The sequence below is a fragment of the Miniopterus schreibersii genome (genome assembly GCF_964146895.1).
Source record: "Miniopterus schreibersii genome assembly, chromosome: 11".
In the NCBI taxonomy this organism is placed as follows: domain Eukaryota; kingdom Metazoa; phylum Chordata; class Mammalia; order Chiroptera; family Miniopteridae; genus Miniopterus; species Miniopterus schreibersii.
The window spans coordinates 51,305,758-51,331,191 of record NC_138111.1 but is presented as its reverse complement, the minus strand read 5'-3'; the positions used below and the strand labels follow the sequence as shown (position 1 = coordinate 51,331,191).

The 25,434-nt window shown below is 34.5% G+C and overlaps 1 protein-coding gene across 12 annotated transcripts in view; it reads left to right on the top strand.

Annotated features, from left to right (window-relative positions):
- Positions 1–25,434, top strand: part of NFIB (nuclear factor I B) — a 222,306-nt gene that overhangs the window by 155,041 nt on the left and 41,831 nt on the right. For 10 of the 12 annotated variants that reach the window (XM_081150860.1, XM_081150867.1, XM_081150866.1 and 7 more), the window contains exons 5-6: positions 4,138–4,258; positions 7,139–7,257. In XM_081150860.1, coding sequence (XP_081006986.1) covers positions 4,138–4,258; positions 7,139–7,257 — 240 coding nt within the window. Of the gene's footprint in view, positions 1–112; positions 319–2,924; positions 2,978–4,137; positions 4,259–7,138; positions 7,258–25,434 lie in introns of those variants that run through there. The other 2 variants (XM_081150858.1, XM_081150859.1) reach the window with 2 other exon arrangements.

Here is a 25,434-nt window from a genome sequence, read left to right as displayed (position 1 = left end):
CAGAGAGTTATAAACCTCTAAGCCTTTAAGTAACTTGCCCTTTCTCACATGATTTTCCATTGGATAACTGTGTGCCCAAAAGGCTTCTGTGATAGGTCTATTACTTGGAGGCAGTGTGACTAACACCTAATATCACGGGTTCGCATTTGCTGGGGAAGAGGATTCTGATGGTTACTTCATTGACCAGGGCAAAGAACCTTGCGTGTTTTTCCTGATCAGCATGTGGTGTGTGAAGGCTCTTGATATTTGAAAGTTTTTATGTTGATTTTTTCATTTTGGAAAGGAACTGCCTGACTTACTTTCACTTTCGGACATCATGTAAGGAAGGGAAGGGGTGTGTGTTTGTATGTGTTTTCTCCATACTGTTCTTTAGTGGGGAAGCTGTGCTGCTACAGTTACAAGACATTATGAAATTGATTGTTTAAATTTGTCCGTTTCTAAGTTCCGTGATGTATTTTCATCTTTCTTATGAGTAGCACAGTAGAGTCAGGAAATATTATTAGTTCCTCATCAAAGGCAACATTATGTTAAATGCTGTAGAACGAGAGCCATATTAGAACTGTCCAAAGCCCAGAGGGATATTTTGAAAAATTTGAATTTGAAACATAAAAAATAGATTAAAGATTACTTTTCTATGACAGTTCAGAAATGAGGTCAATTTAACATACTCCATTCATTCTTTCTTAATTCATACTGTCATCTCTTAGAGGTTTTTACGTTGTCTTGTTACAACAAACATTACTGATTTATAATTAATACATTAATTACCTATATTCATTCATTAAGTAATTTATTCAGCAAACATTTCCTTTGTTCTCTGTATGTAAACAGGTGTCTCTGAAATGCTTGAGAAATCATTCACCTAAGTGTTTTAATATATCCCATTATAATCTGATTTACACAATTGAACTTTATTATTTATGAAATAAGGGTTTACTAAGTAAACATAAACTTCAGCACAGCCCTTATGCGGTGTATCACAAATTCTGACTTTTTGACGGTTTATGGCATGTTAATGGTTTCTGTCCTGCAGGGTTTTACTATCGTATGACCCACTAATGTGTGTGTTGACTTTAGCTAATGAAGCTATTCAGTTTTAGGATAGTGATCTTTCTGTCGAATGATATTATCTCCATCTTAAAAGTTGATTTAGGATCAGCTTTTGGAGTGAGGATAACAATAGGAGACATTAAGGGTCGGCCTCTAACCCTTACAATCTGCGATTCTTTGGAGCTTGGTTTCTAAGAGGATATTGGCAGCCTCTTAAACATGATTTGCAGCTTTCGGGCTTTTTGCCCCTCTCTGGGAGAGGTGCTAACGCTGATCTTTGCATCTGATGTGAATTCTCTCAGAGGCTTTTAGACAGGGATATCTGTCTGGGACTTGCTGTTCTCATACACTTTGCCATTAAATAAATTTTGTGGGTGTGCTGTTTTAGAATTTGGCCATGTTTATTATTAATCTACTTTTTTCTGTAGTCTCCCATTTAGTGTCAGAGTGCACACTAAACTTTTACAGTGCTCATGTATAAATTTGTAGACAGATTATTTTTATTGCTGATTTGATACTTTGGAATAATCCTTCTGGAACAAAATTTAGAAAAAAATTTCTGAAACATTTTATTATTATTTCGTTGTAAATGACACCTCGTATGTTTATGGTCCAGCAATCTGTGCTGACCGTCAAGCCATATGTATTACACAGAAACCACAGACCTTTGCCTAAATATTGCATGAGCTTAATAAATTGCATGTAGTTTGTATAAGATATAACCTGTAAGTTTCCTGTTAGCAGCTCCATTATTTGAATTGTATCCATTTCTGTTATAGGAACTGGGCAGATTGCTTGCTTTCACTGAGCCCCACAAATGCCTCCTTCTATCACATGCCCTGCTTCCCAATGTCACATAGAACAAGGTTCTAATAATAAACTTTAGAGCATGTGGTTACTGTGGGATTTCTTACCTTGCATTTCTTTAACCTCTGGTGTACCTCAAGCCACAACAAGCAGCTGCATTTTAGCTTTCCAAAGGATTTAAGCTATTAGGCACAGTTACACATTGAATACAAAAAATGTTGTGTCAAACAAGGCTCACACGAATTATATAGAACATGAATGATCTAACATAAAGCAGAAGCTCTGGAATTTCAGAGCTGAGACTAATCTTGTATGTAGTGATTTATTTAATTTTTAGTAGGGAAAGAAAGATGTTCATTGTGTATTCCTTGGTGCTTCTCTGCACTAAAGCGTGTGCCTCACAATCATACTTTCTTAAAAACATTTTATGTTAATCATGGCCTACGTGATGTTGGAGTACAATTCAACTGATGGCGAACACGTTTCAGTAGTTTATAAAAAATTCTGAGTAAAAAAATTCCGTGAAAATCTGTGGTCCCTTTGGAATTTCATATTCAACTTGAGGCAGTTAGGAGAGGCAGGAAATGAAGTAGATCCGGTGTTCTTAGAGCGAGTCTCAGGGGCTCTAGAATTTTTTTGTCACAGCACAGGGCACACTTTCTTTCATTAGGTACTTTGCCCCAAAAAAGCGGGTGAAGAAATAGAAACTATTCCTAAGTACTGTACTTTGACACCAACCCATCTAGTTTCCACCTTGCATGTTATCTCTGCCCATGACTTTGCTTCTGATGTAAACCCTATCAAAAATGACTCCCTTCCTTATACATCTTCCGTAGTCCAGTGCCAGTATGGCTTTTCCACAGATTTCTTGGACCATTCAAGCTCGCATCAGATTCTTCTTCCCCTGAAATTCTACAGCACTTACTGATCATGTCATTCATTTGGGCAGCTTCAGTATCATCTGCATTATGCTGGTATTTATGTCTTCATGAGTGTTTTATTTGCCCACCTTGTCCACTATGTTTTAAGGACCAGGACTATCTTAGACTATTTTGTATTCCTTGCAGCACCTGCCACGTAATGGACACAATCACTTGTTGAATGAACAAATTTTTAGCAAGTAGGTTCATTTATACCTCTTCATCTGCTCTTAGCATGTTTTTGAACTGTTTTATCTTTGCTGACCCCTTCAGCCTGCAAGGGAAGAAACTTGGGGGAAAAAGCAAAGAAAGAAGGAAACTCTTATTTGTTGAACTCCTGTTATGCACCAGGCACAATGCTGGGCTTTTATCACTTTTGACCTCATTTCACCCTCCAAATAATCATAAGTGGCAGGTTATTATTATTCTCATTTTACAGTCAAGGAAACTGAGGCACACAGCTTGTAAGTCATAGATAAGTTCAAACTCAAAGACTATATATCCCCCAAGACTGTACTCATTCTAACACAACCAACCTCCCAGATTTATTCAAGATGTCTAGAAACGAATTTTTTAAATTAAACAGGTGTGCAAAACCCAATCCAAATATACAAAAATCTGAGTTCATGATATATTAGCAAATTCAAAAAGATTTCTTGATTTACAAAATAATACCTTGAAGCATGAAACTCCATGTGTATATTTTTTATAAAGTTATAGCATAAAATCTTAAAAAAACCCCAACATAGTTATTGAGAAAAGCTATACCAACCATTCATATGAAATCTGAATTTCTATTTTTTGGGGGAAAAACTTGGCTTTCTTTCATATTTTAAAATTTTACTTATCTACCTGCCATAATATAAGAACTATTTATGTAAAATGATCATAAATATCATGATTTCTAACCTGTTCTTATATTAATGTTAATGTTTATTATAGAATAATATTTGGTATTTATTTATGAAACTGTTCTATATTTGTTTAACAATGGTTTGGCTTTTGAGAGTGAGCTTGGTACAGAGGGTCTTGCTGAGCGTATTTAGTTTTCTCTGATGTACCTGTGGGGTGACAGCTATAGTTACACCCAATACAAAGGAGTAAGTGAGGAAGTTTGGAGATTGGGAGAAGGAGAATGATAATCAATAGCTACAGCCTGAGTGCCTCGAGTTTGCTGACTTGCACTTTGGTATCGGGAGGAAGTTTTCAAGTCCTGGCCCAGCATATGGTTGATAATAGTCAAAAGAAAAGAGAGTTCTTCTCCTTGCCCAGAGGCGTGGAAAATATTAGATTATTATATTTGTATAAAGATGACAAGTGTAAATGTCATTCCCAGTGTTTCATTTGTTTTACTCTTCAGCACCCATAACCCAGGGAACTGGAGTCAACTTTCCAATTGGAGAAATCCCAAGCCAACCATACTATCATGACATGAACTCGGGGGTCAGTCTTCAGAGGTCGCTGTCTTCTCCACCAAGCAGGTAACTGAAAGAAGCTGCTCCTGTTCTCAGTCTGTGTGCAAGTAGGTGGGTAGGGAGGTATGCAGATAGTTAGGCAGGAAGCGAAGCAAAGGGTTAGAGAGCTCTTGCTGATTTCACACAGATTCTTCATCTTTCCTGGTGAAATTTATTTTGACATTTGAAAATTCAATGTAATTGTTACTAAAGCATTTTTTAAAAATTGGAGGGGTGACCAGGGAATTATGAAAATATATTAATATTATGATTTTTATCCTGTTCTGTGAAATATTATAATTTTACAAGTTAACTAACTCTTTTGGTGACTTTAAGAATGAGGTTACCTTGGCAAAGAACCCTGGTTTATGATTGACCTATCCTGGTAACTTTTAAACTAATACCATATCCAAGCTGGGGACAATGAAACATGAAAAATAAAATGTGCCATTTACTTAAACATAAAAGCAAAGGCCTCATCCTAGGCCAGAGTTTGCCAAGTGCTTCGATTAGTTGATATTCTTTGAATTATTTAGTGAACTCTCAGTTACCAATGAAAATATTACCTGCTCTGAGATTTGGTTTAACCAGCCTTCTTTGTAGAGGGGCCACAGTGAGATTACTTTGCTTTTTAGTTCTTGGTTGACATTCTCATTTTTCTCTCTTGACCTTCTTATTGTAACTTTTCAGTCCCCAAAGAGGCTTTCTATTTAAATGAGGGTTAGGTAGCATGGAAAGTCACTGTGTCTAGGACTTCATGATGATCTGTTCCACTGTTACCGAATGGTAGGAAAAGACTGAGTTAATGAGAAGGAAAGATGAATAAATAGTATAGCTTGAATGGTTTTCTTTTAGAGTTGAATCTTCAATATATGAAGACCCATTTCATTTCCAGACAACGAAATATACCCATGATGAAATATAATAGCATCATGGATTCCAGAGCAAAACATACATTTTTAAACATTAACTTTTTAAAAGTAAAATATATCTGGCTAATGAGTTTCCTATGCTATTTTTATAATGAAAGTTTATTGCCTTTCAGTGAATTATGAAGCTGTGCATATTTGTATGTTTATTATCTAAGTTTAATATTATATAATTTATGGTCAAACTGTATTTTTATATAATTAGATTGCATAGCAAGATATTTTGATTTATTATCATTAAAATAGTCTGTGACCTGGTGAGATCTTAAAACTGCTATAGTTTTTCTAAATTTAAAATGTGAATAGTAATTTCTTATTTTGTCTAATGGATCAGTATGCTGTGAACATGGTGTTTCCTTATGGTTATTTGGTATCAGACGTTTTATCATTCAGAATAAAAATGGCTAAAAATTTCTCTATTATTTCCTTCTGAAAATCTTTTCTCCCTCATTTCAAATTTTCCATATTTACTGCTAACTCAGAGATGGGAGAATTAAATCAAAGGAGGGTTTTAAAAATATGTACCTTCTAACTTTGCGTACTGTAAGAGAAAACTGAAGAACTATTAGTTACTCTCACTGTGGTTTAGTATGGATGGAAATTGCCACCTTCTGCGTCATGTTAATACTGTGTGAGTTGTGAGTCAAATATTAATTACAGGCATATCTGTGAATGCCTCCAGGTTTTGGAAACAGTACAGGAGAAAGAGCACAGGTTACTTTGTGTCAGACTGCTTCCGTTAACATGCCCTGGGCGACTCACTGAATTTCTCCAAATTTGTCCCCCACGTGAAAGAAAAGGGAGGACTGGTTTATATGTCAGCCTCCTGAGGCCAAGTCCAACTCAGAAACCCTGTGACATTATCCTGCCACTTCCTTAATTCAGAAGACATCTTTTTTAGTTTTTACCTTTATGGATGTGAATAGGGACTTTTTTAATTTAGGGAAAAATATCCATTTTTATAGTCAATTAACTGCTTAATAGGGTATTGGTGGGGATATATGAAAGCAGTATATCAAGCTATATGGCATGCACCATAAAATAGCTCTTTAACCTCTGCTCTAAATACTCATGTTTCTTAATAATTGAGATGAGCCATGTTTTCTTTATTAAAATACATCATTTTAAAAGAATAATGTGTGGTTTGAATTTGGCAATGGCCTAATTTCACGGTTGAGCTTAAGAATAAAGGATCAATAACCTAATTTTTTCAGAAAAGATGAAGAAGAAGATGTAAAATAGTTTATAATTAGTAAAGTACTATAAATTATTCACATTATTAATTATAGGGTTACTAATAGTAATTACTATTTAATAATTATCTTCTAAATGCCATCCACTCAACTAAGAGCTTTACATTTAATAACTCATTTAATCCCCTCAACCACTCCCCTTTGAACTAGGTTTTATTATTTCCATTTTATAGATGATTAAACTAAGTTTAGAAAGGTTAACAAGCTTACTATTAGGTAGTAATGAGTAGCCTAGATTTGATACTAGGCCAGTCCCACTCTGAAGCTCATGTCCTGCTCTACTCCATTACCTTATCTTTGAATTAATATGAAAGGATTACATTGTTAATGTCAAGTGCTATGCAAATGTATGTTATTAATATTGATAATAATTATAAGAGTCAGGTTTGGTCTTAATAACAATTTTAAAATTAATACATATATCGCAAGAACTTACTTTTTACTACTAAAATTTCTTTGGAAATACATTTCCAAGGTGAATATAGTAAACAGTGTATTTTTAGGCAGGTACAGGTGTAATATAGGATGATGAATGGTATGTACAACTGGAAATGGCCTTACTCCTCTTTATGTGTCAAGTTCTCACCCTCCATTCAAAAGGATTCTGAGATACTGTTGTGTTTATGGAAGTTTCCACAGTAAGAGTCTTCTCAAATTGCATGCTCTCAGGTGCTCCACATCCTCCTAGAAAGCCTGTTAATGTAACTCCTGTCGTATTTTAACAGCAAAAGACCCAAAACCATATCCATAGATGAAAATATGGAACCAAGCCCCACAGGAGACTTTTACCCCTCTCCGAATTCACCAGCTGCTGGAAGTCGAACATGGCACGAAAGAGATCAAGGTGAGTAACAAGGAGATGCCTCTGGGGACTTTAGAGTAACATGCCAGCTCCTTTCATGTTTCATTTAGTCAAAATATCATAATTGAACCAATATGGATTATTTTTTTTTCATGAAATGACTGCAGTAACATTATTTTCAAGATAATGTACTAGTCAAGTGTTGTCAAAGTTAACTTTGCAAAATCCCATGTTTTACGTGTTTATTGGGCTTTAGTTTTCAGACTGAGTGATCTTTTAGAGCCCCTGTTATGTATGGTCTGTCTACCTCAGGTGGTTGAATCGCAGCAGAAACACAGGTTTTGATCGGGTTCGATCAGGGTGCTTCTCTGTGGGGTACTCCAGGGAGGGGCCAACCTTCCAGCTGCTTGCAGGTGCCTGTTACTGGAAGGTCCCCTCTGGAAGGGGCCTACAGTTCCTTTTGGACGTAGTCACGGTGTAAGCAATAAGTAAATGTGGACTGTAAGGACCTTTGTTTCTGAGCCAACCTAGTTATACTTTTTAGATAAAACTAAAGCCCAGTTTCAAGAAACTTTGGGGGAAATACAACTTTGAGAAGTAGGTATTATTTGGTTCTCTGAATTCAGACTTAGCTTCATTTTATTCTTAAAGTCTATTGCAACGACTTTCAACCTGTGCGCCGCAAGACCTTTTAAAACATGCTTACCTGCCTATTTAGGCAGGGGCACCGGCCTCTTTTCCCTTAAGACTGTCAAATAAAGAAATGATAACGGCCAATGCAACAATAGCCATCCGGTGTGAATGAATCAAAATTATACCTATTTTTTGGTCAGGTCAGCAAAAAATATATTTTTTGGTGTGCCGCAGAATTTTAGTAATTAGTTTATGTGTGCCATGAGATAAAAAGGGTGAAAATTGCGGGTCTGTTGAATTACATGTATTTCATCAGACATACCCATGCCTTTTTGCCATAATTTAGAGGGAGATTAGTAAGCCTGGAAATAGGAAAATGAGCTAACTGCAATTTTTGTTGGTATGTGTGCATGGATGCAAGTATGACTTATATCTGCAGCATAAAAAATGTATTTGAGAATTGTCTTTTAAATCAAGTTCTATATTTTATTAAAAATGTAAAAGAAAAGTGCTCTTTATTGGTAGTTTTCAGCCCATGACTTGTGTGTGTGTATCTGGGGTTTGGGAAGCTGTATGTCGAGTAATCTCAGGAAACAAATGATATAGCAGTAAAAGTGAAAGTCAGTTCCTTATTCAGGATTACATAGTGTTGCTCCAAATTTTTATAGTGAGTGCCTTAGAGTTTAAGAAACCATGAAAATTTCTCATGGAGGAATTGGACTTTGAGTCCAGTGGGTTTCCTTTAACAGGCTGAGATTTTTAACTAGAGAAGAAGGGGCTGGCATGGACATAGGCAAACGCTGTGCAGAAGTCAGTTTCAGAATGGCCATGTGTGCCCTGTGCCTGGGCCCTGTGCACGTGGGAGGAAGTAATGGCAGATGACAGAGGTCATTCTAAGGACATTCTGGAAAACCAGCTGGAGAGTTTGGCTCTAAGGACAGTTTTTCCAATCTGTTCTTTAGGCTGTAGACAAAATCATCTGCATAAAACAGTGAGGTCAGCCCTGGCCGGGTAGCTCCGTTGGTTAGAGTCTTGATCCCCAGTCAGCACACATATAAAAATCAACCAATGAATGTATAAATAAGTGGAACATCAAATTGATATTTCTCTCTCGCCCCCCCACCTTCCCTTCCTCTCTCTAAAAAATCAATCAATTTAAAAAACACCCCTTAATGACGTCATATCACTCTTTGTTTCAGATCCTTTAGTAACTCTCCATTCCTCTTAGAAGAAAATCAGAATTCCCTCATATGACCAAAAGGCCCTATTTGTTGTCTGTGTGTCCTCTGACCAACACTCCAGCCTCAACTGGTGCCATCTGCTTCCCCTTCTTACACTTGAGCCCACTGCTTTGTTTAGATTTGGGAATATAAAACCCAAGACCTTCATGTAAGCCATGTCCTCTAGAAGCTCCTCTTCTGACTCTTCATGGAAAGTTTTTTTGTAATTATCCAGGTCCACCCTAAATGGAGGAATTTTAATCAGGTCTTACTGTTTTTCTCTCTTGACATTCAGTATGGTCCCTGTACTCATAATATGTTATTACATATTTATTTATGGAATTAATTATCTCAATCTGCTTACCTTATGATGTCAGCAACTTTATCTATTTTGGCTACTATTGTAACCAGCACCTAGTGATCATGCACAACACTTGGTGCACCAGTCTTATTAGTGAAAGCAAGAAAAAATAAGGACTTTCATCAGACTTGCAGAAATGAGGGTGTAAACAAAATCCTCAACCCTTTATATTTTATTGCCTGTTTTACTGACATTGTCAGTTTATTCTAAACAAAGCCATATTTTCCCCATCAGAAGTTATTCTGGAAAAGATTCTAATGGTAATAACATTGTGAATGTGTGGGAGTGGATATGTTGTTCAGAAGTGTAGTGTTCTTTATTACAGAGAGTGTCACTTTGTGAGAATTGATTCCCCTCTCTGCCTTTTGAATAAAGCCAATCTCAAATCATATTATAAAACATTTTTGAAAAGTGGAAGGGAAACTGTCATTCTTTCTCTTTGTAAAATCATTGTATTGTCTTGGTGATTTTCTTTTGTCAAGATGACTAGAATTCTTGGAGAAGTCTGTAAAGGCATATTATATTAAGAGTAAGGGAGAATGATCCATTCTCAAGTGGGCTTAAAAAAACACACACACTGTCACTTTAATTCTGAAGACCCTGAAGACTTTGTAATGTGCACAATAAGCCATTGTAGAAAGAAGACTTCAACTACAATGTAAAAATGAGGGCAGTACAGTACTATCTTTATAAATTTACTAAGCCAAATGCAGTCCTTTTGTTCTTAGAAAATTGCTTTAAAAAAAAAAAAAATCAAAGTAAAATGCCCCATGGTTGTTCTTGTCCGTCTTCAAATGTTCTTTAGAAACACTTGTCTGCCATGAAGGGAATTTTCTAAAGGGCATATTGAGTGCCACTCAATATTTGTAATGGCTTTAGTACATGCCTTATACTTGTTTCTCCCACAAAGCCCTGCACTAATTGGTACTCAATAACTAGTTATTAGTTGAGTAAAATGTGCTTGTGTTTGTAATTGGCAGCAATGTTTAAATTTTGCTATTAATTATTTCCTGGGTACGCCTTATTCTGCTGTGTTAACTTGGCATTAAAACCTATTCTTGCCATAGCCCTTAGCAAAACTGATTTTTGAAATATGAGAATTAAAAATAAAATTAGGAACAATTTGTGGCATTCTACTTACAATCTGAAACCCCAACCTAAACTTGAGATTTACTCCAAGTAGGCAAAATAAAGCATAAAATATGACCATTTGGAAAAGAAATTAGGCAAAATTTTAATATAAAATTTAGATTCATGTAACAACAGGTGTTCATGTCATTTTTAATAACTTAATGGAAAAAAATTTTATTTTAGCATATTACAAACATAATTAAATCTTTGCTTTTTCTTTTCAAAACACAAAAAAGTTACAGTTTTCTGATTATAAAAGTATTATAATTCTTAATTTTTCAGACTACACAAACATTTTAAAACTAACCACTGTTTAATAGTGTTAAATGTTTGGTAGGAATCTATATAATTTGCTAAAATTTCTTCTGATGAGTAGTGATGGAAATTAAATTTGTCAGCACCTACATTATGTAATATTTACATTTTTATTTTATGTTCTTTTAAAAATAGGGAAGAAGGAAAGAGAAAAAGGAAAACTGGGTCACTAACAAGGGCTATATAGACACGGTTATATTTCTTTCCTAGATTCTAAAATATATATATATTTTTTGCTTAGGTCTCTATGAATTTCCCAGTCTTGAAAAACTATCTGCTTTTACCTCTATTGAAAACTTTCTTTTTTGGATACTTGTTTTCATCATTTTAGATTTTAATGGTTTAATTAATAGAACCAGGTTAGCTTTTCAATATGCATGTTGAAAATTTCTTTTATTTCAATTCTTACACCAGAAAAAATAGCATCTGAGGTCTTGTCTACCTTAATTTTTTCCTCCAGAGCCAATTCAGAGATTTGATTCCTAGTTGATGTACTTGTCTTGAAATCATTAGTCATCTTTTGTAACTTCTGGTAAAAAAGGAAGAATAAGAGGCGGGTCTTGTTTTTTTCTCTAATTGAGGTTACTTTCAAGGGACTAAATATAGTTGTATTTCATTGCCCAGGAATTTAACAGACTAACCATGCTAATAAGTGTGCTTGAAAATTTGAAGCAATTCTTTATCACTGTCACTTTGCCATTGCCAGTCTAATAGTCACTGATTCATCTATGTCAGAATATAAAACTTCTAAAACACTATTTAGTAGACATTTAGTGATAGTGTGAATATGTTTGTAATATGCAGCTGGGGTTTTTAAATGGAAATTTTAGCAGCTTCTCAGTCTCATCAGTATTTAAACAACTTATAATTTTAGATAAAATGTAAATTCAAAATTATTTTTTTGGAGTAATATTTTATTAATTCCTGCACACTAAGGATTTGAGATAATTGGACTCAATTAACATTTATCAAATGCCTATTATTTGCCAGTAATTTTTCGAGGTACTGGGCATGCAAGTATGAATAAATTAAATTTCCAGCCCTTAACCTGCTGAACTAAATAACAAATTTTTACTGTTATGAAAAAAGGTGGTTCATAGAGAATAAATAATGTAAACCAGATTATGAGGGGAATGTCTCCATGCCTAAAAACTAGCTTACTTTTTAAGCACCAGGAGAAGTAATTCTTTAATTGATGTGTTAGCAAAAACTAGCACTGCTTAGTGGTGTATTGGTATGTAATTACAATTTTAATAGTATTTTAAAAATGTATACTGGACTCTTAATAGTCAATATTTAGGCATCATGTTTTGGTTGCGTTAAGTATTAGAAAATAACATGATTTTAAAAAAAATTACAGTTTTGCTATATGAATAAGTCTCTTCAGCTCATCTTTGTGAGGTTTTAATACATTTCCAAGCCCTTGAGATTTATTTTGACCATTTTGCAAATGTTCTCATTGTAATATAGCCTTAAATCTTGTGCCAAATTTCAATTTACACTTTATTAGAATTTTGTATGAATATGGTATTAAATATCCAATGAATTAAGCCAGAGACCTCAAGTGAACAATTTGGGCTAGAAAGTATTAATGCCGGCTTGTATCATGATATCAATCAGGTATAGGAAATAAATAACAGTAAGTAAGAGTATGATAACATATTAATAGAACCAGGATCAGAGACCAGCAGTTTAAGGAATATTAATAGATATACCAGATATCTGCAAGAGCATTCAACTAAGTTTGGAAGATTCTATTTTAATAAAAATGTAAACTTTTTTTAAATGAATTAATTTGTAGAATATTTAATACACTACTGTGTGCTGTGGATGTGAATGTCCATGAGTGAACATGGACTGAATGTGTTTATTAGGTTTATGAATTCAGAGCCTTTTTTTTTTCCCCATTCAAAAATCTATAGGGTCACACTTTGGAGAACAGTGCTCTAGCTGTGACCACACTACAGTCTGAAAAATGATATCGTCTCAAGATTTCTCTAGAGCTGTGGGAGCTGGGCGAATGGGCAGCTTTCACAAATAGCTGAATAACTGCTATCTGGGAATCATTAATATTAAATGAAGTTCTAGAAAATAGCAAGACAAACAGCTTAGTAATCTTCCTGGAAGAATTTTTAAGCTCCCTTTGGGGACCAGATAGAACACCAACAATTCCTCACATTCTTAGAGCCTGTATCACAAGGATTAAATATCAAATTTTCAACTAGACAAAATGAGACATACAAGTGCCTTTGATGGGTAAATGTGCAGAGATGGTTGGAATTTAATATTTAAGCACAACCATGAAGCTTTTTTGTTTTGTTTAGCTTCTTACTGTTGAAACTATCAAAAGTCAAGAACTTAGACTTCTTACAGAGCTTGCAGTGAACCTCCCTGTCCCATGATGCCACCAGCAAGCAGATTCCAGGGACACCTCTGCCATAGTGCATTCCTTTCCCTTCAGCCAAACTGCTCTAGGTGAAAAATCACATGTGCATCTCTCAAACAAGAAGGAAAACAGTAAACTGGTGGTGAAGACCGTCACCAGAATCCCTCACTTTGCATATCAATTCCCCGCTGCTCACGCTCCCTCTGAGTATCCTGATTAAGAAGAGCCCTTTGTAGGGGGCAACCCTGCGTGCATTTGAGAAGGGCCAATACTACTTAATAGGGCCAAGTTGTACTCACACATTTGCGTTCTGGAACCTCAACGATTTGAAAATATAACATTTGCAGAAAAACCACAATGGATAATTAGTTTGAAAAAAAAAAAAAGTAACAACTTGCTATTTAATACTAGGTCTCTAGATTGATGGAACACAGCCTGAAGTAGGAAAGTGGAAAACCAAAGGCAGACAGACAGTGTACTTCCCTATCCTAGAGTGCCATTCGAAGTTTCTTGGAGGAGTGGTAAAGGGTTTTATTTTGAATACTTTTGCACATCGATTTCATGTTTAAATTTATTTTGAAGTAATTTGGAAAGCTACAATTATACTACCAATATATGTGATAAGAAATTGAGTTTTTAGGGAGAAAATACAGATTATTAGACTCTTTAGCAATGTGTAGTTGAAGCTATTTGTTTTATAGCTAAGCAGTGGAAGGTTCAGAGAGGCTGTCTCATCTAAAGTGTTCAGGGAATTAATACCAGAGCCTACATCTTCTCTTTCAAAAGCTGATTTTTTTTCTGTTATCCTACAATCCACCTAGAGAATCAATATGTAAACTTACCTATGTTGGGATAAATGGACCAGGAGAATTTAAACACTGCTTAATAAGTTTTGACAGATAGACAGTTTTCCTAGGGAGTTTCATAGAAGATTCTGTGATACCTTGTAGAACTAGAATGGGAGAGTAGGAGTGAATTCATGAGTTTTCAGGATTCTGGAAGAACTGTCAAAATTTTGAGATGGTAAAATGTGTATCTTTAAAAAACACCAACCTCCTAATATTAGTACCATGGTTAAAAGTTGTTCAAGTAAAAAAATGTTGGAGATATGAGTGACTTCAATGGATAAATGTGGAGAAGAGCTGGTTTGAATTGAATGGTTAAGCATGATATTTAAAAGTTCTAAAAAACTTTTTGTTGTAGAAAATACCAAAAGTAGGGAGAAGTATAGAGTGAACCTCCATGTACCATTACCCGGTTTGAACTGTTACTGATATTTTGCCAACTTGTTGCTTTAATATCTCTCAGTTTTTTGAAGTATTTTAAAGTAAATCTCAGATATCATGTCATTTTACTTATAAATACTTCTAAGTGTCTCTAACAGACAATGACTTTTTAAAAAATGCAACCTTAATACCATTATCAATTTAACATATATAAAAGCAATTACTTAGTATCATCCATGTTCAGATTCCCCAAAATAAAAGTTTTTCTGTTAAAATGACATCCAAAATGGTTTATATATCATATTTGTATTTTCAGTCTCTTTTTAACCTATAAGAGTTATATTAACATTTTTCTCTGTTAACCATTTTTATATTAACTCTTTTTCCTAAATCATTTATTTATTGAGGAAACCACATAAATTAAATTTTTTGTTCAACAGACATTTATAAGTGAGGAAAACTGGACCCTCCTGCCATTTGTGGCTCCCATTTATTGAGCACTTACTATCACTCAGGACTGGGTTAAGACTTTACATATATTTTTGCTTTTCAACCCTATTAAAAAATAAACCATTTTCAGCTAATTAAACTGATCCACTACATTAAGAAATTTGACATATATCACCGAGACAATAAGTAGGAGAGGTAAACTGGGAACCCTTGTGCATTCAGCTGCAAAACCCATGTGTATTATTACTATACGTACACTGCCTTCCACAAAAGTCCTCCTGATGTTATGTTTATGGTTTTGCAAACTAGTTACAAAACCTCGATTACAGTTTTTTCTAATACGTGATACTCAATACAGATAAATTCACATAATATCTGAGGAGTTCATGGACTCCAGGGATTCATGAGTGTAGTCTGTGGGCTGGATGCAGGTTCAGAATTTCTTTTCCATTTAATGACAAGATGTTGTTAATAAATAATCCTAAAGTCTAGAATGTCTTTACTAGAGGTGTGTGACATACATACAGTTTAAAACAAGCTATGTGTATGTCAAAATATAAAAATTAATTTTACATTTATTGTAATATATATTTTTTCTTTTAGTTCTGTTCTGATGCCTTATGCCTAAAGCATTATAATGGTGAGCAGGAAACTCTAAATACTGGTGTGGCCTTAGACAAATCAGTTAATTTCATTAACCTCTGAATTTTCTCATCTCTAAAATAACAAAGTTGGCTACTAAGCTACTAACGTTCCCTTCAGTTCCAGCATTCAGGATGGGGTAAAGGTTGGTAGGTCTTTAGAACTCCGATCTTTAAGCTTTCATTAACATAGCTCTTTCTGGAAAATTCAGAAAGGTTTTCATATTCTAAATTATTTGTAAATGTTTATTTTAAAATATTCTCTTTGAATAACACAAAATTGGGCTGTTTATGTGCTTGGAGGCACTGTATGTTTTGCCTTATACCTGAGGAATGCGCAGTTCTTACAAATACATGTCCTGTCTTGCACCACTCTGGTACAACAAATGATTGATAGAAATTGAATTATTATAACAGAACCTTGTTATGGGATCAGTGTCTCCTACTTTGAAAATAAATGACTCAGCCAGACGGCAACATTTATTTTCTCTAAATGACTAGGGATGCAGCAATAGGAGACCATTATCCTGTGACAATATTCTGTTTCATTGACATTATCTCACAAATGTAATTGGTCCATTACTAAATAGAGGTTTTGTTACTGATCAATTTCACGATTTTCAAAACCATTAGGATAATAAATATGCCATCATAGTAATTTCATTGACAGAATATTCTTTCTTCTTCATTTACATTTGTTAGAGGAAAAATATAGATTTAGGTTGAACTTAAACACTACAATTTATACCAGTTTTGACTACTTTTCCATTAAGAGAAATGGAATATTGTACAGAGTAATCCTATTTGCATTGAGCTGCTGAACTGAGGACCTTAAAATTTTCGTGATTTTTTTTCTTTCTCTATCACACTAAACCACATCAAATCATAATTGCTCCTAAGCAATTAGTTTACCACCTCCGTTTAATGATTTTATTTGAAATAAGTTCCAGATCATTTCTAGGACTTTACTGTAAATCCACTAAAGTAGCACATCAGTTAAATCAAGCCTAACCATTACCAGCGCAGATAATAACGGCATTAGTAACAACAGAAACCTTGAGATGTCTCGTAGCATAAATATTTCTAAATGCATGGCTTTCCCCAAATGTTCTCCTCTAAAACTCATCTGTAATCTTGTTAAATTAGAACTCTTCCAGTATCTTTCTGACTTTTACAGTTAAGGTTACGGTATTGATTTTATTTTATAGTCCATGGCTCTCAGATGCTTAACACTAATAAGCTTCTATCGCCAAGAGGTTTTCCCTGGAGGCCTGGTGAATAGCAGCTATTTACCTATGCCAGTATTTAATAAGCGACTAAAGTATACTCCAAATCCTGCATAATTGTTTGCTGTTTTTCCTTCTTTCAAATTAGGTTTTTCTGAATTCACCCAAGACACTTTATCATTGTTTGTTAAAATGAAATTGCTTAATGGGCAAAGGCATTTTGAAGTATTTTTTAAAAAGCAGTTTTCATTTATTCAGCATTCGCTTTTTTAACACGATTCTTAGCTATCCAAGGTGTGTTTTTTTTGTTTTCTTTTTTTACTTTTTTTTTTAACGTCTCAAGGAAGGTGTTTGTGAGCTTCAAAGGAGTTAGAGCTTTAACTTTGAATTGGGTGTAGGTGTAGCCTGGAGACTTTTTTTTTTAGAGATGTGATAAATGGAAACTTGTAGTAACATGCTACTTACTGTGCCTGGGTTGGAAAACACTCTGAAGAGACACTTAAAACTACGACAGAATGTTTTAAGTTGTTGAGGAATACAGTCATGTGCTTAAGTATAGTTGAGATTAAATAAATAATTCAGTGATAAAGTAAGACTTTTAATTTTTAACATGAAGGCTACCACATTTTCTCCATTAAAAAGAACTCATTTCACTTTTTAAAAAGGTTGAGATATCTAATGGAAGATATTGTATACTCTCCTAAAGTAGATTTCCATTTTTTCAGTTATTTTAGAATATGATATATATGTGTGTGTGAATATGATATATATGGAGATACTTTCTTAACATGGCAGCTAATTATTTTTTGGATCATCTGGCATCATCATCAAACTACTGTAGTGGGATTAAGTCCATATGTCTTGTCATAACATTCAGAGCTTTTCTGTTAGCTTGGAGTGTGTGGGAAGGACTTAGTTGCATTTGCCACCCAATGGTAAAATTTTGCATCTAGAAGAATCCTTAGAAACAGATATTCAGATGTTCTCTTTCCTTCACTTGTATTCTCAAAATACATTCTTTTGCTGTTAGCCAACTAAATTTGCAAATATTACATTTAAGTATTTCGTTTTATATTTTTGCAGCATCCAATGCCTAAGACCAGTGGGAGGTATTTTTTTCTTAAAGTGAAATGTTGGGCACAGTAACAAGATCCAGGATTGTCCACCCATCATTGGGAACTATTTATAAAATTCTGTAGAGTTACAGGGAGTATTTTCTTCCCCCCAAATACATATTTTACAATTTTTTATTATAAAGTAAGACTTGCTTGTGGGGGATTTTGAAAAGTAAACTGTCAAATGTAAACAAGAAAATGAAAATAACCTATAATCACAGATAACTTCTGTTAATATCTGGCTGTATTATGTGCCAGTCTATTTTCTATGTGTTTTTTAATGAATTTCTTACGCATATTTTTGCACTTAATTGTGCTTAATATGATATATGCTATTTTGTAAATTATTTTCTGTTTGTGTCTTTCATTTATAATATAACGGCATTTTGCCATGTCATTCAATTTCTACTTTATAATGACTCCAAACTGTGCCACCCTTGGACTATACTATAGCTTTTTTTTTAAAATCCTGGTGAGGATATTTTTTCCATTGCTTTTCAGAGAGAATAGAAGGGAGAGAGAGGGAGAGAGAGACAGAGAAACATCAAATGTGAGAGAGACACATTAATTGGTTGCCTCCTGCACTCTCCCTGACCAGGGCTGGGGATCGAGCCTGCAACCAAGGCATGTGCCCTTGGCCGGAATTGAACCTGGGACCCTTCAGTCCACAGGCCAACTCTCTAACCACTGAGCAAAACTGGCTAGGGCACTATAGATTTTTAAAAATCTATTTTGCTCATGGATGTTTAAGTAGTTTTCAAGTTTTGTATGATAAATAAAGACACAGTGAACATCATTGAATGCAAATCTTTGTATTTAAATGTGGTTATTTTATTTCTGTCTAGTTCTATTTGTATTCCCCAGTACCTAGCATATGGCCTCGCATGAAGTCATCAAGTAGATGCTCAAAGAAATTTTGTTAAAGGAATAATTATATTCCTACTGTAGAATCACTGAGTTAAATGCTATGTCCATTTCTAAGGCTTTTGCTAAATATTGACACAGAACCCAGAGAGGTCTTATCAATTTACATTCCCACCAGCAGTGCCTGAGTAGCCTATTTAATTTGACTCCACTGTCATACCTATAATATTTAAATGTAGCACATGGCCCAAGAAGCAATTTTGAAATATGTCCTCTGAAATATACTTAAATAATCGTGTCTCTCTGGCCTTGTGATTCTGCCCAGGAACCTCTTTTTTATAATTTATATTTCATTGAAACCACTGGGCATCACAGCACATCTTTTCTTCCCATGAACTGGCACAGCTCCATTTTGTTGTGAAGGAAATGGGGAAATGAAAATGGTACCAAATCAGGGATGGTAAAGGCTTTCTAGTAAAGGTATAGCCTACAGGGCCTACTTTCTTCCTCCTGCAGGCACACTCCCTGTGAGTACTTCCCCACCATCAGTCCTTTCTCTCTAGGTAAAATTTATTCAAGTTAAGGGTCAGTGTGGCTCTCCACAGGGACACTGATAGAAATAAATACAGCAAAGCTTTGGGCTGGGATCTGGTAGGCTTGGTAATGGTAGTATTTTACATACTGTTCATACAGTTATAAATAACCTCTAAACTTTCCTCTCCTCAATACGATGTGCCACAAGGCAAAAGCAGAGGAAGGGAGACCGTGGTCTCTTTTAGCATTCAGCTGGCGGAGCATCTTCCCTGCCTTCTCCGCGTCCTCTGGGCACAAGGCCCAAGCTGTTCCCTTGTCTCAGGACAGATTTGGGATTTATGGCCTGAAGTAAAAGTATCAGATTTCTAGCTCTCAAACTCGTCCTGCACACTAGATTTGGTAGCTTCTCATTTATTATAAATAGTATTATTATTTTATGCAGATATTCAGTCATTTTTCATGTTGTCTTCAAGCTTCCACCCCAACATTTTAATGGAAAGCAGCAATTCCCCAGATTAGCTGAAGTTTGGTTTTCACTCTCAGTGTTTTGTTTTGCTTGGCAGAGGCTCAGTGAAGTCAGGGATGTGTTGACCACCTTTGCCATCATCCAACAATGAGTTTGGTCTCTATCTCTGAAGAACTTTTCTATGTCCAGAGATTTGTAAATCTATAAAACTTTTTAAAACTATAAAAGTCTAAAGTGTCTGAAAAATAAACCTAGAAAACTAGAAGGGATATTAATTTAGTAAGACTAGCCAATATAATATATTCTTGTCAAACCCTAGTCATTGCACTGTCTCTAAGCTAAATGTTCCCACATACACACTTTCGCTCTTTGGTCTGTATCATGTTCGTACCAAAGGGGCAAAGTTAACAGAAGTTCCCCTACTGTCTTCATTGTACCTTGAGTTTTCTTCTGCCAAAATGACTCCAGTAATATTTGTACAGCAGCTCGATAATATAAAAAATAAAAAAAATATTTTAAACCGTGATTATAACTTCTTAAGCACTTGGTAATAAAAGATACCTTGCCTGGCCAGCATGGTTCAGTGGTTGAGCATCGACCTAGGATCCAGGGGATCATGGTTCGATTCCTGGTCAGGGCACATGCCCGAGTTGCTGGCTCGATCCCCAGTCAGGGGCATGCAGGAGGCAGCCGATCAGTGACTCCCTGATCATTGATGTTTCTCTCTCTCTCTCTCCCTCTCCCTTCCTCTCTGAAATCAATGAAGATATATATGTATTTTTAAAAAGGATACCTTAACTTTAAGCACTGTAAAATAAGAGAAGCCAGCAAACGGTGACTTGTACCTATAAGGGTTCATTTAGACTTGCTTGCAGGTCTGGCATGTGAATAAGGAAGACAAGGAATATGTAAAAGGATTGAACTTTATAATATTTTCAGACAAGTTGCTTCTTTGTTAAACAGATAGAATATGTTTTTCTAAATCTTAGGAATGGCACAGTTCATATATTTTAATTTAGTGTTAGTCTGTGCTGAAAATAATGGCCTCCAAAAATTCAAGAATTCTTGTGTGCTCCTATATAATCTATTTGAAATAGTTGAGTACCATAAGTGTCATTAAAGGGAAGAAATTTAAAAATTTTTTAATTTTTTTAAAAAAAGAAAATGATGTGTTTTCTATTTAGGCAAGAGAAATGCAATTTGTAACCTTAATCTATTCAAGCATATTGGAGAAGCTAACATATTGCTCTCCTCTGTGTTAAAAAGGAGCAGGTGTCCCAGACAGGCAGGTGTTGAGGTGGCTGCTGGAGCTTGCCCTAGATCACTAGTTGACTTCAGTGAAGTTCTACTAACAGGTGTCTAACTGATTGGAGTGCCATGTGACATTTATCCCGGGAGCGACTTGGATGACAGGCTGCTACAGACTGAGGAAGGGGTCTTCGCTTTGATGAAGAAATTGCCAAAACTCGTGTCTCATTAGTGTTTCCTAAGGTTCTTTGGAAGTGAACAACAGTTTAATTAAGGGCTGACGTAAACACGTTTCTGCACACTTTCCCTGCAGCATTTTATCACATTAGAATTGATCAAAATTGTTGCCTTGGGCTGACTTGAGCAGATATACATCTGGAGCGCCATTTGTGCAAGCTGCCGATGCGCTGAGTACATACGCTGTGCTTCACAGCAACGCTCTTCCTTTGTAGATGCAATTACCTTGTTGGGAGATGACTTGATCTAACCCTTTATTTGCTTAAGCCTTTATCTCTTTGAAGTGATGCTGTGAAATGAATGACACATCAGGGCTTAGGATGTATATAAATCACAGTGCTAAAAAAATTATAGTATAGCTGGGAAGAATTATCGATAATTTTATTTTGAAAAATGCTCATTTAAAGGTATGCTAAGCTCTAAATGAACCAACTCAGCTTATATGACTAGCGTACTTGAACTTCTTCTTACATGGTGATTTTTATTATGCATTTAACTATACAGTTGGTTTCTAAAGCCATAACTAATTTTCCAATTATAAATGTAAGTATGGGTGTAGACACTGAAGACTAATACTGTCAGTATAAATATTCCTTTTTTTTTTTTAGATTAGCCTTTCTAATCTTCTCTCATTAAGAGGAATCCTTTCTATAGTCTAATATTATCGTGATTGCAATTATTTAATGAATTTTTATATTTAATGTCTATCCTCTCAGTTGAATTGTGAGCATCACCAGGACAGGGAACAGGTGGTCTTATTTAACAAACACCTTGACCTGCATGCCTCGCCATAGTTTGTCACATTTATTAAAAACTCAGTGACTGATTTTGTTGTCTCTCTTTGCTTTCCATTCAATTCGCATCTGGTGGTATCTATTCATGAACATGCATTTTAACATATATTGACTGTGATTATTTTGCTCATGCTACACTACTAGCTATCATTCCACCAAGCAGCCTCTTTACCATGCAAGAGATTCTAAAATAAACTGCCTAGATACAGTGTCTGCATTACCTATTCTGTCTTCTTTCAATCCTAGATTTCTAAAAATTCTTTTCATGTTCTTAGCATGTTCTTCCAGCATCCACATGTTTGTGTCTTTGATAAAATTATCTTCTATAGGATAATCCATTAGTCAACTTAAAAAAATATGTGTGTGTATATATATATGCATGCTATGGATTAAGCAAGCACAAAATAATAATGAAAAAGCCATCGAGTAATGTGAGATGCAACACAAGATCGTTTGGGAGATCTAGACCTCCAGAGTTCCTAGGAGAAAATAAACCAGGTTGGTTCAATGGATAAAACATTGTTCTATAGATGGAGTAAAAGGGGGTAAAGAGACATATAATTTTTTAGCTGACGTGAATGTCATATGCAACTAAAGGGACAGAATTAGAAGCACATTCCCCCTGGTTTCTTCCTCCCCCAGGAGGCCATAAGCAAATTCACTGAGCTAAAGTTTAAATAAAATGGAATGATAAGGAAAAGTTTATATAAAAATGTGGTGGCATGGTAGATCTTAAAGTGAGGAAGATATTTGGAAGGAGATGATTTCAGTTACTGTTTTGATAATGAATCATGATGAGGAAGGCCTGAGAAGGAGACTTGGCAGAAAATGCTTGATTCAACCAGGTACACATGGCCTAATGGAAGCTACAAGAACAGAAAAAAATAGAGCTCTTGGAACTTGTCCCCTTCTAAAATGAATTCACTTATAAATGGTTACTTTCTAAATCATATTAAATTTCTTTGTCCCATTTGAAGCCTCACTGGCCTTTGCTTCTTTCTCACCAGCCACCAGTAACTCCTGCCTCCTTCCCACCAACAGACGTACCAGCTAATCTTTTTCTTGTCATCTTGCCTCTCCCTTCAGCTTCTTTATTTCATGTATTATTCAACTTGTGCATTATAATGTATTTGTTATTATTCAACTTATTATATATTTATATATTATTCAGCTTTATTATTATTCAACTATTTTCAACATAATCTTTTTATGTATTATTCTTCTTGCTCAGGGACAATAGATTGTGAAAAGCATGACATTTGTTTTTCTTCACAGAAAGGTCACTTAAAACCATCTCTCCTATATATTTATTCCTCAAACATTTTTTTCTGTGGCCTATGAGTGCATTAAAAATAGAAACGATATCATTTTTCAGTTTGACATGAAGTCTATTAGACTGCAGACATTCAAAATAAAATCAAAACAGTACTGGTTTGATTTATGATTAAAATCTAATAGCTAGAAACTCTACCCTTACTTCTCTCAGATAATTGACCTTTTATTTTTATTCCCTCTTCCAACCAGAAAGGTCTTTTTTTCTTTGAGGGGAGGGTTTACTTTGTGTCCTTCGAAGTACTTAGCATAGTGCCCTGCACGTTCTGTGTACCAGTATATCTTTATTGACTAATGGACTCCAAATTAATTTCATTTAATTGGAAAACAAAGCAGTTAAGCCTACTTTCTAATACTAGAATTCTTTATTTTAAAAGAAAATCATTTAACTATGGCCAGAGGATCTTCCCATCCTTAGTTTTACTATCGCAAGTTAATTTTTTTGTTTAAGGAGGAGACAATTCTTGCTCCCTTTTTCGACCTGGAGAGAGTGAATTTTATTCTCTTTCTGCTACATTGGCCTCTATAACTCTTCTGTGTGCTCTCAACACGAAGGTGCATGCCTGAAAGAGAACCAGAAAAATAAATGGACCTATAATAGTTACTTAATAAAACCAAGCATATAATTTTGACTAAGAAAATGCAAAGGCTTTATTTCTCAAAAAACACATAATTGCCTATATTCTTAAATTTCTGTACAAACAACCTTGATTTATGTGTCCTTTACAGAAAGATACTCATGTGAATTTGGCTGGGTTTCATGAAAATTCTGAAATAGTTACAGTAGTTGCAATAGCTTTGATTGACCTTCTACAGAAATGACAACTGGAATGAAATTTATTCTGCTTCCCAAGTGCTGTTCATATTTAATTGTTTTTGAATGTACAGTAAATGCTTTATTACTTATACTAGAGACCAAGAGGTACAGTAAATGCTTCATTATTTACACTAGGGAGTCTTTAGAACTGATATACACAGTTTGATTTTATTTGAAATTTTTATTTAAGCACAGGTAGAGCATAAGAGTGTCAATAAAAAGTTACCAGTTTCTTTTTCTAAGAGTTAATTTTAAATTAAAAATTTGGGAGGGCAACTTATTACATCATCTATAAAGTGAGGGATGAAATAGAGGATTTTTAACCTCTAACAATGTATATATCTATGATTAACTTTGATAAGGCCAAAACCTATATTTTTGTGGTATTACCTTTTAAAATCACATGGCTATTTTTGGCATTTTGAAGTTAACTTAGCTGAAATGAAATTCCTTTGTTTATTTTTAAATGGTTTTAAATTTTTCTCTGTTTTTTTTGTTTGTTTGTTTTTGTAACAGCATTTAATTGCTATGGTTTCATTAAAAAATTCTTTTTTTGTTTGTTTGTTTTTTCTTTTTGAGAAAGATATAAGAAAATTGTTCACTTTTTCATTAAAGTTCTATAGGTTAGTATAGCCAGTTAGTCATAAACTATAGCTTTTGGCTACAAATACACCCATCATTTTTTGTTGACTATGAGCCTACTGTCTTTACAGTAGCATATTCATTCTTTAATTTCCAGTGTGCTGGAAACATACTTAATTTTATTAGGTGCCTTTACCAGACTTCAGGTAATTTTTCAAATGGTAAAGCAATGATAATTAGTTTCTTATACTAATAGCACCACATAGTCTTTTTGATGTCAAAAATTTAATAAATAAAAATGTACATTATATATATAATATATAATTATATATATAATATATAATGTGTGATGACATTTTGGGGTTTTTTCTTTTAATAAAAATTTACTTTTTTTAGAGATACAAACTGAAATATTTATAGGTGAAATTATGTGATCCCTAGGAATTGCTTCAAAGTAATACACAGGGAGGAAGTATGGATGGGGCAAAGATAAAATAAGATTGGCTATGAGTTGATCATTGAAGTTGGGTGATGAGTACATGAGTATCCATTACTATACTACTTGTGTATGTTTTTAAAATTTTGATAATAAAAATATAAATTTTATAACATGGTTTTTAGAATATTTTACTATAAATTTA